Consider the following 15,733-nt stretch of genomic DNA (forward strand, 5'->3'; position numbering starts at 1 on the left):
AGTGCAGCGCCTGAATCAAACGAGTCCAGAGACTAAAGCGCTGCCCGAGTCACCCAGCGTTTCTGCCCTCCTTCCTGCCCAACGTCTTGCCTCCTAACTAGCAACCAGCCACTGAGGCTCCGTGGCACTCCAGCCTTCACTGTTAACCCTAGCCGGAAGCATTTTCTCTGTTTCCTATTGGCCTGCCACAGGACGAATCAATCGAGACTGACTATCGGTAAGTCCCGCCCCCACCCGTCACACAGACAACCCGAGAGTTCAACCAAACACATCTGCGCAAAAAGCCTGCTTGTACGCTTGCGCGCGTGCCCCGGAAGCAGTTCTTTGGCCGGTGACACGTAGCAACAGGGCTACTGCAGGGTCTGGAACTGAGTTTGGGGGGTTACTAGGGGCCGCTGGAGCTGCAGCCGCCGCCGCCGCCGCCGCAGGAGCGTTTGGTGAGTGTCCCCGGCCCGTGTATCCGCTTCGGCTGCTGCCAGCAGTGTGCGAGCCGGCTCCCTAGTCTGTCGGCGCGGGCTGTGGTCTTCCCCTCAGACCCCCGACTCTCTCTCGAGACCCTGTGCTGCGCCGCCTCTGTATTACATCTCGATGAAGCAGCGGCGCGTCCGCAGGACCTCGTCCCTACCTCAGGCCTATCAGCCCCGCAGTGTCCAAGGGTCCTCTGGGACCTCAAGTCTCCCCACCCCCACCCCCAGGCCACCTCCAGATGTTGATCTAGGTTACAGAGACGCTTCCTGCCTTCTGGGGGTGTTCCCTTAAGCAGAGTACCACGGATTAATCAAGTAGGGCCTGGGGTGTAAACAGTGTTTGCCGTCTCTCTTCTGTTGCAGATCGTTTGCAATGTCAGGCTTTGATAACTTAAACAGCGGTTTCTACCAAACAAGTTACAGCATCGACGAGCAGTCTCAGCAGTCCTATGACTATGGAGGAAGTGGAGGACCCTACAGCAAGTAACTTTTCAGCTTTGGCAACCTAACTTAGTCTATAGTTAACGGGTGAATGTATTCAGAATGTCTGGTTCTGCCTTTAAAAAAATGAATATGTGAACTTATTTCTATTCGGGAATGTGATTTCTCTCTCTCTCTCTCTCTGTCTCTCTCTCTCTCTCTCTCTCTCTCGTCTAGAGAGAGATGTGACATTTGGTTAGAGTTTGAAAGGGTTACCCTGTTTATAATTTGTTATTTTCTGAAAAGAAACAAAAAATCTTCTAAGAAGGATAAGTAGCTTGTTGAAATAGTAGTTACAAATGGTTCTTGTGGGTGCTCCAGGTACCTAAAATACAAGGCTAGTTATTCATTAAAAATTACAGAGTCAGCTGACCTGAGCTAGTAAGACATCACTGACTCCGGTCTGACAACTGGGGAATCTGCATAAAACCGAACTAGATTCCATGAATACAGGTGTGGCTGGGACAATATATGAGGCCACTGGCAGGGGCTCCAAGATCTAACTCTAATGCACAAACTGACTTAGTGGAGCCCATTCTATATGGAGAGATACCTTGCTCAGCCTAGGCACCGGGGGTGGGGGTGGATGCCTTGGTCCTTCTAAGGAGATGATGGGACAGACTTAGTAGACTTCGTAGGAGAGGCTTTACCCTCTCTGAGGAGCAGATGGGAGGTGAGGGGGAGTGAGAGGAGGGGGGACTGGGATTGGAATGTAAAAAATTAATTTAAAAAATAAATAAATGTTTTTTTGATAGCTTATGTGGTAAGTAAGTCAGTGTGACATTCAAACTTTATCAACAGCTATTGAAAGAGCTCTGTGACACAGGTTAACAGTGTAAGCTCCCCACTGTGAGTCATCAGGTGACTTGATGTGGCAGTTGATTAAATCATTTTTATTACTCCTCATACTGAGATATCATGGTGAGTACCAGAAGTTATCAGTTTATGGTTGTAGAAGAGAATTCAAAGACTTTAGGTTCTGAACTATTAACAATAAGGTCATCTCTACTATCTGGTGTTTGGGGTACTTTTGAAGGTCTTCAGCCTGTTTCTTAAAATCTTGTAGACATGCCCTTGGTTCCTTGGATGGATGGCATAAATCTTACAAGTCTACCTCTTGAACGGAGGAGTTTCTTATGCTTATCCCCTTTCAGGTGTTCATGTATCTTTCTGAGAACCTTACAGCAGCGGTGGGCCTGTTTCCTAGCAATACATGGATATACTCATACATACTATATAAATGTGCATATAACTCATTCAGTTTGTGTCATCTGTGCACATCTGTATATCAGATTTCATGAAGACTGTTCTGGGATGACAGTAAGAAAAGCTACTAATCCAGTCAATCCATGAGATACAGGCACTACTAGAATGTGTTTATATTAGTAGATGTAAATAAATGTACCTAAACTTTTTAAGCACAAAGAAAATTCTGGCTATCTTTTTTATAACCCCAAAGTTATTTGAATCTACTTAATTTGAGGCATAGATAGGTGATATTATATGTGTGTATATATTCCATCTTAACCCGTTGGAAAGGAGTATATAAAAATACCCTCTATGAATTAGAATTTTTCTTTCTGTTAAGTTCTCAACTATATGCCAGTTATTTTTTCCAGTTGGTTAATTGAGCAGAATTAGAAAAATCATACAGAGAGATTTCCTTTCATATATCAAAATAACATATTTTTACTGAGAGCTTTGTGTACTTAAGAGCAAATGAATGTAAGTTTGATCAGAATCCACCTGGAAAACCCCTAAACATCAGAACCTTGAAGAGCCTGACACTGTAATATCGGCCTTTTTTGACCAAATAACCTTTTATCTTTAGACTAAGAAGTTTTCCATTTAGAGTGCAGTTTCGAAGGTTAATCTCTTTCCAGTTTTGTGTTCGGGCTGTGCTTTTGTAACTTAAATCTGACATGTCCTCTTGTTACACTCAACAATTATCTGATGTTGCTTTTCCACATCACAATAATGGGGATACCCTGTTGCTGAGTATTCTGCTTCCATTCTCACCAGCTCTTATGGCAGTAAACATTGCTTCATACTAGTGGAGATATTTTACATAACCATAGCTATCAGCTAGCACGTACAGCTTTATGAATTACGCTTGTAAAAACGAAAGGTATGCTACAGAAGCAACAATACATTTGAGTTTCTAACACTTTCTTGAAAAATTAGATTCATTTGCTTCTATATGTGCTGCAAATAGATCTGCCACCTAATTATATTTCAAATATTATCTCAGCTTACCAACTGGTGTTCTGTTTGCTTTGCTAACTTGTTAATAGAAATCAGTGATAACTAGTTGTTAGGGAAAATCTAGCTTCAGATATAATACTAGCTGGTTTGACTTACTAGCTTTGCTGTTCTACAGTTGCCCCATGAGGTCAGCTTTGACATTTTATGGGTTCCTCTTTCTTGTATTTCACCATGTCATATGGGTAGATCCCATATAGTTTTCTAGATATACCCCTAAATATATATATAGTAATAACAGTTGCTTATTTTTAAAAAGTAAGAGCTTTTATATTTTTGCCTTTAACTTATAATATCTTTATGAAACATTTTTATGAACATAAGTAGACAACCTGTGTTAAGAATTTTTTTTCTTTGCTGTTGATATGCAGAGCTTATGACAGTGTTGAGTTAGAATATGCTGCTTTGCCTGCTGTGAAAGTGTTGCTGTAAAAACCATGCATGCCAAACACTGTTTGGTTTGCAATTAGCAGTGACTCAAATTGTTCAGAACAGGTTCTGACAGGATGGAGAAGTATTAAGTCCCATAGCATTGTCTTTCACACTGCATTTGGAAAAATGGAATGACAATCCCACCTTTGGAGTGATGTTGCTTGCAGTACCTCTGGTTTGTAATCAGTGGTCCTCACTGTGAGCTCCAGACTCTATAGGGTTCTTAGGATACTTTTTAGAGATCTTCTAAATTCAGAAATAGCTTTCATAACAATATTAAAGCATTTTGTACCTTTCAAATATATTAACAGTTGCACTTATGTTGCAAAAACAAAGTTTGTAAAACTGTTGGTACCTGAATCTGAATCAAGAAACTGATGTTGTAATTGTTATTGCCATATACTTGGAAGGTAAAGTGAGGCAGTTTCATTTAAGGATTCCCCCAATGAAGCAAGAAGAATCACGATTGTTATTCAGTCCTGGGCCTTTAGTTCATATCTCTTTAGTATTCTCTGTCACAGCACTTCTCTTCATACTGAAATTACACTGTCTCTAGGAAGATACACAGGCTGCTTAATTTGCTTGCTGAACTACTTGCTTTTCATGGAGGCCATATTTATTTTAAACAACAGACACACTGTGTTTAGTCAGAATTCAGTATTTTGCTGATAATTTTTCAAAAATTAGTAAGTGAAAAGCAGCTGCTAGTACTTGTCACCAGTGGTTAGTCTCAAGTTTTTAGACAAAATGAGAATGTTGGAAAACTTGTATTTATCATCAATAACTTCCTGGCAGTGAAACTTGTTGGTTTTTGTTTTGTTTTGTTTTGTTTTCCTATGAAATTGGGGACGATTTTAACAAATGTGATTTTCTAGAATTGAATAAATCAACATTTGAAAGATATATATAAAACTAATATTTTTAAGTGGTCATTAATGTTACAAAATTATATGAGTAACACCACCCATTCAAAGTGTCAGACAAATCAATGTATTTTAATGTAGCTAGACATAAAAAGTTTATTGATGTTGTTTTAAGTTCTGTGTTCCAAATTGAATTTTCAAAACTACTGTTTTGTTTTGAGTTTAAATGTAGCATTAAAAATATTTCTGACCAGGTATGTTGGTGTACACCTGTAGTCCCAGTATGCAAGAGGCAGATGAATCTCTTGAGTATGAAGCCAGCCTGGTATACATATACATAGTGAGCTCCAGATCAGCCAGAGTTATTTTATTCTAAAGTATAATGTATTTAATGTACTTTAAAAGAATTAATAATTTTTGGTAACAGTCCTGGCCATGTTGGAACTTGCTTTGTGGGCCTTGAACGTGAGGGTGGATCCTCCTGCCCCTGCCTCTTAAAGGCATGCGCTACCACCCAGCTGAATTAATAAATATTTTAAACATCTAATTTCCTTGACAGTAAATACTGATAGATAGTAATTCCTAAAATACTTTTGGTTTCCAGTAGATTTTAAGACTAAGGAACTCTTAAGACTAAAGCATTTTAGAACTGGTATCTCTACTATTCTCTCTGGTTTTCTTTTCTATTTCCCCCTTCCCCCCTAGACCCCTCCACACCTCCCTAAGCCTCCCTGCTTCACACCCTCCCATCTCTCTACTTTTCCCCAAGAATAAACTACAGTCTATTTAATCAGCTTGTAGAAACCTCTGTATGGAGATGTTCTTATGGTGTCGTAGACTCTGATAGATGCTAACAGATCAACACATCAGCATATTATGCTAAATCAGGAAAAAAGAATTGTTATCCTTGCTCAACTAGCTCATCCTGATAAAGGCTGTTCTTGTGTGAGTGAGTGAGTGTGCACATAAGAAGAAAGCAGCATGATGTCATTCCAGTAAAGCTGGGAAACTGCAGGTACAGATGTAATTTTGGAGTAATCTGTGTAAAGAATTTTGAAGTGGTTTATTAGTTATTAAGAGTTAATGACCACTGGAGTTATATAACCTGGTTTTGACCCTACCACCACAGTGTCAAATAATTTTAACCCAAATTTCAGTTTACATAGCTCAGTAGTGAGGACAACAGTAGACTCATTTTACAGGCTTGTAGTTAATATGAGATAGTTCACATTAAACACTTATAAAATAGTGCTTTGCACATAATAATGTGGAAAAAGTGTGTTTAGGACATTTGCGGTAGTTAAAATATACTTTCTTATTACAATAACTCATTTTAGAATTAGCCAATTGGTTTTTAAATTTTAGTATTTTTATTCTTTGAAAGTTTTGTTACGTTTCAGCAATGTGTATTGATCATATCCATTCACTACTATGTCTCCGGCTCCTTGTGCCTTCTAGTCATTTCCCTCCCAACTTCATGGCCTCTTTTTTATGGTGATTAATAACATCCTGAGTCTGATTAGTACTGCCTTATACACATTGCTTTGTGGCCATCTACTGATGGGGTCATGAGCAACTTACTTGCCTGGTGGCTGTGTCCTCAGCAGCTGCCAGTAGCTTTGCTAAAAGGGTGGGGCCTTAGGGGCCAGCCCTTCCTGTAGTCATGGTAGAATTTGTGATGCCTTGATCTTGTGCAGGCTTGTTGAGGTTGTCAGCTTATGTGTGCCTCAGCCAGGCCCCATCATCCAGAAGTCATCCTTCACAGCTTTACCCCCTTTCTCTGGTCTTACATTCTTTCTGTCCCTACTTCTGTGAAGTTCTTTGACTCTTGAGTAGTGGGAGATTGATACAGGTGGCTTGTCCCCAGCTGAATACCATGTTATTTATACTTGGCACTTTGACTAGTCCTGCACTTCTGCATTAATCACTACTCACTGCAGACGAAAACTGAGAGTAAGCCCAGAGTCTGTGGGTAAAGTGTAAATATTCGAAATGTAGTTTCTAGTATGACCATTTAGCAAAAGAACAATAATGGGTTCCCCTTACAGCCTGTGATCTCCGTAGCCATGGGCTTTTGACCAAGTTTATGGTACCAGATATGAAATCCTTCTTGTGGAGCAGGCCACACATCCAATCAGAAAGTAGTTATTCCCATAACCATTATGTCACTATTGCATAGTGGGCATAGCTTGCCCCAGGTCAGTCACCGGGTAATTTCAATAAATTAAATAAATGTTGCCTGACATTTAAAATTACAGAAGTCTGTATGAAAATCCAGTACTCTGCATCTCCCTAGTTCCAGGTTTCTTGACTTAGCAACAGCTATGGATAGAAGTTTCTCATGTGTACTCTGGAAATAGTCTAAGTTATAAAAGTATGTTTATTTTCCATAAAGTGTGTAATGTGGTATTTTCAACATTACTTTTTCCTCACTATTTCTTATTATTTATCAGTATACATAAAGCTACTTCATTCTTTTTAGGAGGTGCATAATAACTTCTTATACATGTGTTACATTATACCTACTTACAGCTAATTTTCTGCCTTTTGATATTGCAATAATACAGCAACAAATCCCACATTGAGTGGCAAAACTATATATTTTGCAAGTATACATTGCATGTACTTATTAAAATCTCTAAAAAAGGACTTTGAATGGATGAATATTTACCATTGCTTTAATTTTTTAAATTTAAGACAATTAATTTAAAATTAGTTTTTTTAAGTCTTAGTATTAATGGTTATCATTACATTATTGTATTTTTCACACAAAAACCAGAAGTAATCAAAAACAAATAGGCCAAATATTTCTAGGGATTTCATTTTAAAATGTCTTTAAAGTAATTATTTTAATTTCATACTACTCAGTATATAATCAGATTAGTCTACTGGAACACTAGACATACAATGAGACAGGTATTTACAGACAGAGCTTTAGTGCAGTTGTGTTCCCTCCTAGTCACTAAAATGCTAGGGTACAGTGTTCTTTCTTCCTGAAGGCTTGGGGTTTGGTATAAATCCAGGGAGGCAGTAAGTGGCCATTCACTGAAACTTTAAAGCACCTTTCAAACACAGGAGACATAGGAACATAACATTTTGTTATACTCAGAAAGCTTTTACAAAGGACATGCTTGAAATTGATGTTTCCTTGACAGGTCCTCTTGTTTGCACACTAACATGCAATGAAGTGTGTAAGGAAGAATTCCATGTATATCCAAATTATGGAAAATACAGTCAAGTCTATTATCCCAAACCTTCATTATCTTCTGCGGCATACATTTATTTCAGAATAATTTATTGTAACATTCTTTCTGTGTCACTAGGGGAAGATAATAATCCTGACTTAAGTGCTTATTTATTGATAACCTGATGTTCAAAAGTGTGATAGTTTATCTGCATGTGTGCTGACATAAATGGTGACAGTAATAGGAGGATTCTCTGTGAGAAAACCCTTTTCATTGTGGATTGTCAGCCTGTCAGTCATGGTTTCAGCACTGTTTCTTTGTGGATCTCCTAGAAAGAGATTGAGAAATGATTAAGCATTCCTTAGCTGTCAAGAAAAAAAAAAAAAAAGAATCTAGGAATACTAACTGTCAATAATTGCTTATAATACTGAGAGTAAAACTTATAATTTTCTTCTGATGTACAGGCAGTATGCTGGCTATGACTACTCGCAGCAAGGCCGATTTGTCCCTCCAGACATGATGCAGGCACAGCAGACATACACAGGGCAGATTTACCAGCCAACTCAGGCCTATCCTTCAACTACACCTCAGCCATACTATGGAGACAGCTTTGAGGAGGAGCCTCCTTTATTAGAAGGTAGGATGCCTTTGGTACAGGTTGAAGATCCAGCCTGAAAAGCATGAGACCAGAAATATTTTCCATTTTAAAGTAGTTTGAATTTTCCAGGATCTCTGTCAACGTCACTGGTTTGGCATCTTTAATTAGAAAGTCCGAAATGCTACCCAATCCCTTTGTTTTTTCCTTAAACAGGATTTTACTTTGAAACTCAAGCTGACTGAAGATTTGCAGCAATCCTCCTAACTCAGCATTTGTGAATATTTGTGAACATCTCAATATTATATTGGTGTTCAAAGCTTTGAATTTCAGAGCATTTCAGATTTTGGATTTTGAGACTAAGAGGTGCTCAGCATATGCTCTGGTCTCCAGTGAGTTAGTAAACAAAGCCTGAATTGGAGATATTGTCTTTTCTTTTGCAAATACAGTAGATAGCTGTTATTCAGTAACATATTTAGAAGAGAGTTTGTCCTGGGCCAGAAGGGACCATTTCTTTGAAGAAGTAATATTTAATATGACAGTGTGAGTATCAGCTATTATTTCAGATTATTAATTACATTCTGCCCATGTAAGATATGAAAGCAGTTAGCGTGGTATTTATAGTTGTGTGGGAATAAACTAGCAGAACTGTTGAATGCATAAAAACATGGTGATTCTCAGCTTATATTACAGAAATATGAACACAGATGCCTAGAGCCATAGTTCAGTGTAATCTCATGGGGTACCTGGGTATTCCTGAAGCCCTAGGTAAAGAATCCCTTTTGTTAGCCATGTCCACATGTTCCTGTACTGTGAGTATGAGGTAGAATGTATCTGTTTCACCATGCCCATATCCTTTCTAAAGAAGAAGTTAGGCATCAGTGGAATCAGCAGTATGTAGAGTGGTCCAGAGGATAGTAAAGTGTGATTGACCATTGCTGTACCTTCTTTGTTCCTATGTGTTAAGTGTTGTGTCCTGTTCAGCACTGATCCTAGAAAACTTCACAAATCCTAAAATTTGTAACAAGAATATCCAGTGCTGAAAACAGTTTTGAAATGGAAGAAGTAGCTATTTGTATTTCATTCTGAGGAGTAATGGGCTTTCAAGTGTAAAATTTTTAGGTAAAATTTTTAGGTAAAACTGCTAATGGCATATCACAAATTCTGACTTCTTTATTTTCTTTTATCTTAGAGTTGGGTATCAATTTTGATCACATCTGGCAAAAAACACTTACGGTGCTGCACCCCCTTAGAGTAGCTGATGGCAGCATTATGAACGAGACCGACCTGGCAGGGCCCGTGGTGTTCTGCCTTGCGTTTGGAGCCACGCTGTTACTGGTAAGACTGAAGAATTCTAAATATTCTACCAGAAGACGTTTGGAGCCTCAATCTTTGATAGATTTTATGATTTATACCAATTCCTTATTTTTCTATATAGTTAAGTATTTTCTCTATAGTTAAGTATTTTCTATATAGTTAAGTATTAAACAATGTATTTAAAATGTATTTTTTGAGCCAAGTGTAGGAGATAGAACATAGCTGTAATCAAAGCCTTGAGAAACTGAGGCAGGAAGATTGTGAATTTTAGGCCAGCCTAAGTTACATATTGAGATACTATTTCAAGGAAAGAAATAAAAAATATCTTGTAAGAAATAGTCCAGTTATTAAGGAAAAAATAAGAAAAGGTAAACATCAGAATTTCTTTTTTTTTTTTTTAAATTGACAATGTGTTTTGTACTTTTAAAAGAAAATAGAGATAGTAGTTTTATTTATTTAACCTTGGCCTAGTTTGGTTTATGTTCTGTGGTAAAATAACAAGAGGACTTAGGGCTGGAGACCCTAAAGGAGAAGTGGTTATGTTAGCTCAGTTCCTGAGTACAGTCTGTCCATCACTGCCTGAATGTCCAGATGTCAGGGACTTCAGATAATCTATTCCATCCACAGTCTAGAGCAGACAGACAGAAATAGATGCCTTCATGCCCATCACTCAGCTCACCATTTCTACAGTCATAACACAAACCCAGGGACTGGTGTCAATTGCCTTTAAGGACAGTCTTCTTCCCATGTCAGTGTTTTCAGGGCAGTCCCCCACAGACATGGCCAAAGACTAACCTGAATAGACAGCAGCTTATTGATTCTAGGCTGTGTCAGATTTAAAATTATCCATGGTGAATGTCAAGCACTTGGTCAGTGTTTTATTGTATGGCTTTCCTGTACATTTTAGCTTCTATTGAATTAAAATATTAAAGAATGGCAAGTTTTTATCTCTACTTACTATTTCCCCAGAATATTAAAGTATATTGAAAGAAAAAGTTGCTATTTGTTTTCACTCATTCTGAATTACAAGAGATAAATAATGTAATTAGAAAATGGTATCTTTAGCTGGAAGGCCTGTGCTTACACACAGTACTCTACTTGGCACTTGAACTGGCAGCTTAGTCCTTCTCATCCATTTGGTGGATAATAACCCTTTACTGCCCACTAGTCTAACAGGCTTGTTTTGATGTGCCACCACACCCAGCTTGTTTTGAAGAAAAAACAGACAGGCAGCTGAGCATGGAGTCTTATGCCTATAATCTTAGCATTTCAGAAGCTGAGGCAGGACCATTTCTCAGACTTTGAGACTAATCTGGGTTAGAGTGAGACCCTGTCTCAAAACAAAGGAAAAGCAAACCAGGACAGGTTTGCAGCAATACTTTGCAAAGCTACGAGCACTGTGAGAAGTAGAATTTATTATTTATTGCTCCATTAATTCACTCATCAGTGAACTCGGCTTCTTCAAACTGCCATAGCCTAAATTTGGACATTTATAGGTAAACATTACGTCCAGCAGAGGCCTCAATCTGTAAAGGCATTCTCAAGGTTTAGTCTTACATAACAAAAGTTTCACAAAGCAAAGACCTTTTTTAGGATTTCTCTGCACACTGTTCAGGTGGGAAGGTTGTAATTTATCTCATGATTGCTGTCTGAAAACCATTCAATAATTTAGACAAGGTATCACTTGTATAGCTCCGCCTGGTCTGGAACTCACTATGTAGATCAGGTTAGCCTTGAACTCAGAGATCTGCCTGCCTCTGCCTCCTGAGTCTGGAATTAAAGGTTTTTGCCACCATGCCTAGTTAATATGTTTTACAAGAGCAGAAATTCCAAGGTGTATGCTTTTGTTTTTAATCAAAGGACTGTAGAATCCAACATAGAATTTGGAAAAACAATGAAAAGAAAAAATTCCTTTCCATTATATTCACCTGGTTTTCTCACCCTCTTCTCTGGGCCCTGGCTTCCCACTTTTCCTAGATTGTTTGTCCTTTTATTTGTTTAGTAGTATATCAAGCTTAAATGCTACCAAGAAATATAGTAAATATCTGTGTTGGGAAGTGATGTATCAAAGTTAAGAAGCATTTGAAGTCAGGGCCTACACAGATTCAAGCCAGAAAGGGTCCCAGCGCTGAGGGAGAAGTGCATTTAGACTTCTACTCCTGACCAAAAACCTGTCTGCAATAGGTTCTCAATTGAAAAGGGAAAATTTAGTCTTTTCCAGTAGAGTCTCACTGGCTATATTAACCATACTTCAGGGTATGCTCCATGCCCAAGAGTAGATGGCTAACACAAAAAGAAGTCAATGATGTTTTTGTAGACTTTGTCTCATAGAACTTTGCTTGGGCATTTGTTTGTTTGTTTGTTTGTTTGTTTTATTATGCTATTGGTCTTTGGCTTGAATATTTTGGTTTCCAATTTTGTGGTTTTGTGGGTTTATGTGTATGTGTTGTATACTTGTGTTTGTTTTAAAGAGATAAAGAAAGGGTATTAAGTAGTGTGGGAGTATCTTGTAGGATTGGGAAAGAGGAAAAGGGTACTCAGAAAATATTCTGAGGACTATTTTTTTTTTTAAATTAAAATAGAAGAGTGCCTGCTTTGTCACCTTCCAATGCACCTCTATAGATTCTGATGCTTGCAAATAGAGTCTTTTTTTTTGTTTGTTTGTTTGGTTTTTTTGAGACAGGGTTTCTCTGTGGCTTTGGAGACTGTCCTGGAACTAGCTCTTGTAGACCAGGCTGGTCTCGAACTCACAGAGATCCGCCTGCCTCTGCCTCCTGAGTGCTGGGATTAAAGTCGTGCGCCACCAACGCCTGGCTGCAAATAGAGTATTTCATGCATGTGTCATTTAATGTGACATGAGGCCCCAATGGCACTTTTTATTCTAACCTATTTTCTTTTCTTTTCCCTTAGGCTGGCAAAATCCAGTTTGGCTATGTCTATGGGATCAGTGCAATTGGATGTTTAGGAATGTTTTGTTTGTTAAATTTAATGAGTATGACTGGTGTCTCATTTGGTTGTGTGGCAAGTGTCCTAGGGTATTGTCTTCTTCCCATGATCCTGCTGTCCAGCTTTGCAGTGGTATTTTCTTTACAGTAAGTACTGATCTTAAACTTAGATTTAGTTGGCCAGTTGTGTGTAGTAGGGTTTACTTCACCTTCCACGTTTGAGATAAAGCCCTAGTCCAGCAAATGTATCTGTTGTGCCTCATGGAGATTTGAACTCTGCTATGTGTGTTTTGGGTGATGAACAAAGAAAGTGAAAATGAGATTTGAAGTCTTCTATATGATCTCAGTTTTACCTTTGATCAAGAGTTTAACTAGTTTTGTGTTTACCAATGCTATAGAGATAATGAAATGAATAGTTATGAATATTAAATAATACATGGAAAAAAGTTCAATTCATTCATGTTAAAATTAAGTTTAGCCTCCTTGGTATTCGGGTTATATCAATCTGGAAGCAGTTGGGCTTCTTGAAAACATTTGATTAGTATACACATATGTAGTCGTGGGGAAAGGGAATGCTGATGTATTATGAGTGGAGAGAGGCCCTGAAAGCTGTTGAGCATCTAACCATGCAGAGCACCCACCTTTCCACAAAGGGAGCCGGCCATAGGGCCAGTAGTGCCAAAGCAGGGAGGCAGATAATTGATTGCACTATTTACATTAAATGGGTAAGCATTCTGGAAGTCACTATGCAAGCACATTTCTGAATTTCACAAAACAGTCTTGTTTCTGCATATGTCTATATGTGGATTTAAAATGTCTTAAGGCTTACTCAGTGCTGTCCAGATGTACTAAACCTAGGGGTTTCCACAAATGCTTAATCTATGGTGGTGTGGCACTGTGCTTGTGCTCTCTTCTGCAAAACAACACATTAAAAATCTGTTGTTTCAGAATAAGGTATAGTTTTGCTTTGATTTGGTTTCCAATATCTAATCTTAATCTTACTCATCTTCTCCCCCCCCCCCCTTTTTTTTTCCTGCTGCAGAGGAATGGTAGGAATTCTTCTCACTGCGACAATTATTGGCTGGTGTAGTTTTTCTGCTTCCAAAATTTTTATTTCTGCATTAGCCATGGATGGACAACAACTTTTAGTGGCATACCCTTGTGCTTTATTGTATGGAGTCTTTGCCCTGATTTCCGTCTTTTGAACTGATTTGTCTGGGATGTGGATATCAGTGGGCCACATTCACAAAAAGGACCTGCGACTCTTAAAATTGGACCAGCAAACTACTGCAGTGCAGCTCATGCCGATTACCAGTAGCGTGGAAGCAGCACAAGTAGATGAGCCTTTTGTTCGTTTGTACAGGACAGCTGAACATTGTGTGGAGTCACCTGCAGATGACTCGCTCTGTGTGTTTGTTCTTATACAGCTAAGAAGTGCAGTTTCTTTCCTGATCCTGCAGCCTTTGACAAACAGCTCTTTTCCTCACAAATGATATTATGATGTTTTTGATAGATTTTTACCAACTGGGAAACCAACTACACAGCTGATAATCTTTCTCCAAAACAACCCAGTTACAGTAAAGAAGAAACAAGTCTTGTTGCAGAATATTTTTCTGGTGAATTAGGAAAGAAAATACTCACTCTGTCCTTAAGTTAAGTGCACTGAAGTAAAGCTGAACAAAGCAAAATCCCAAAGCAGAGCTTTCTGAGTTTGCACTTCAAATATTTGACATTCCTATAAATTGTCTCATGAAATCTGTGCTGAAATTCAGAGATACAAGCAGTTCACAGCCTGTCTGGTGGAGATGAAATGTGAACAGCTGTTTAGACGTTAGTGTCAACTACTCTGGACTGGCCACATGATGCTTAGTTCTGCCCACACGACCCCAGGAAGAAGAAATCACTAACTTTTTTTTTTTTTTTTGAAAAAAATATTTAAAATTTCACAATTTCAGTATTGCAGTTATCAATGTATAGTGAATTTGATGCTTATTAAAATTTTCCCAATTAACTCTGCTGTCAAGTTTATTTTTACTAAACTACTGTTCTCTGTCTTGTTTTCATTAGGGTTTGATTTTGAATCCTGATTAAAACAAGTTTTAAAAAATAAAAGTCATCTAGTGTAGAACCAAACAAACGTGAAGTGAGAAGCAGTTTCCTTCGAATGACAGTGTTAGTTCCTGATTTTAAACTCACTTGATTTGTGTCATTATACCGTCTGATGAGAGAATCTGGGAAAATCCTGTCTATCTTGTGTATGGACTCTGGGCTTTAACATCTCAGTTTCCTGGCAGTATTCTGTAGTAGTTATGAACAAGGATGGAATGGGAAGTAAAGTTTGGTTGTTTTTATAAGAGGAGGCCAGCAGCCAAAAGAAAATGCTAGCCTAGTATGCCAATGCCTTATTTTAGAGTAAATTGCCAAGTAGAAAGGGAACTTCACACATGTGCTCTTCATTTATTCCTGATATTCTGGGTTTAGATACTGATGATGAGTTTCAGGCACATTTTCACACTCAGCCAATCGCTTTTAAAGCATGTCTCCAGTCTTTTCATAGTGCCTTCCCCTTGGTTGGTTTGCTTTTGGAGAGTGAATGTTGAGACAGGATTTCTTGCAGCCCAGGCTGACCTTGAACTCCTAACACTTATCATTTTCAATTAATTTTACATAGTTCTTATTGAGGCAAATTGGTGAATGTCTTCTGTTAATATGTTCTCTTTATAATGATTAAGAAGGACAATGCTTGATAAATTATCCCACGCTTGGTTATAATTAACCCATTGTTGCCCAATTCCCCATATAGATCTAATTTTCTTATCATTTGTTGCTTGCTTCCTTTCATCAAAATCTTTTTATTTAAATCATTGTATGGTTTTGTGGTGGTATTGGCTAGGTTTTATTTAAATGTACTTGTATCCTACTGGCATACAATTTATTCCTATACTCAACAAAATGGTTACCAAGATAAGACATTATTTTTCTACAAAAATGGCTACATAGTGAAATTCCATCTGAAACATGGTTTAATTTAAGAATTTGCTTAGCACATTAAGCATGTATAGCACTTTCTCATAAAACTCCAAGTAAAAATCAGCATAATGTAACCAAGTGTGTGTATATGTTGAAATCTGATATAGTATGTCTCAGAAGTCTTGTGTTGACAGTCTTTGTTGAATACTTAGCATAG

At 38.2% G+C, this 15,733-nt stretch overlaps 1 protein-coding gene across 1 annotated transcript; it reads left to right on the plus strand.

The window, feature by feature from the left end:
- The first annotated feature begins 284 nt into the window (after positions 1 to 284).
- Yipf5 (Yip1 domain family member 5) lies at positions 285 to 14,557 on the plus strand. The gene is made up of 6 exons (XM_027398005.2): positions 285 to 437; positions 831 to 950; positions 8,154 to 8,326; positions 9,477 to 9,622; positions 12,512 to 12,693; positions 13,589 to 14,557. Exons 2-6 carry the CDS (start codon positions 841 to 843, stop codon positions 13,749 to 13,751), a joined length of 774 nt encoding a protein of 257 aa, XP_027253806.1. The 5' UTR covers positions 285 to 437; positions 831 to 840; the 3' UTR covers positions 13,752 to 14,557.
- Positions 14,558 to 15,733: the final 1,176 nt, after the last annotated feature.

The sequence above is a fragment of the Cricetulus griseus genome, chromosome 2 (genome assembly GCF_003668045.3).
Source record: "Cricetulus griseus strain 17A/GY chromosome 2, alternate assembly CriGri-PICRH-1.0, whole genome shotgun sequence".
Taxonomy (NCBI): domain Eukaryota; kingdom Metazoa; phylum Chordata; class Mammalia; order Rodentia; family Cricetidae; genus Cricetulus; species Cricetulus griseus.

Excerpts from the sequence above, each read along its gene's own strand:
- Yipf5 (XM_027398005.2), top strand. The coding sequence starts at position 841 with ATGTCAGGCTTTGATAACTTAAACAGCGGTTTCTACCAAACAAGTTAC. Across the intron at positions 951-8,153 it reads AGTGGAGGACCCTACAGCAA|GCAGTATGCTGGCTATGACT; the intron begins GTAACTTTTCAG and ends TCTGATGTACAG. Across the intron at positions 9,623-12,511 it reads TTGGAGCCACGCTGTTACTG|GCTGGCAAAATCCAGTTTGG; the intron begins GTAAGACTGAAG and ends CTTTTCCCTTAG.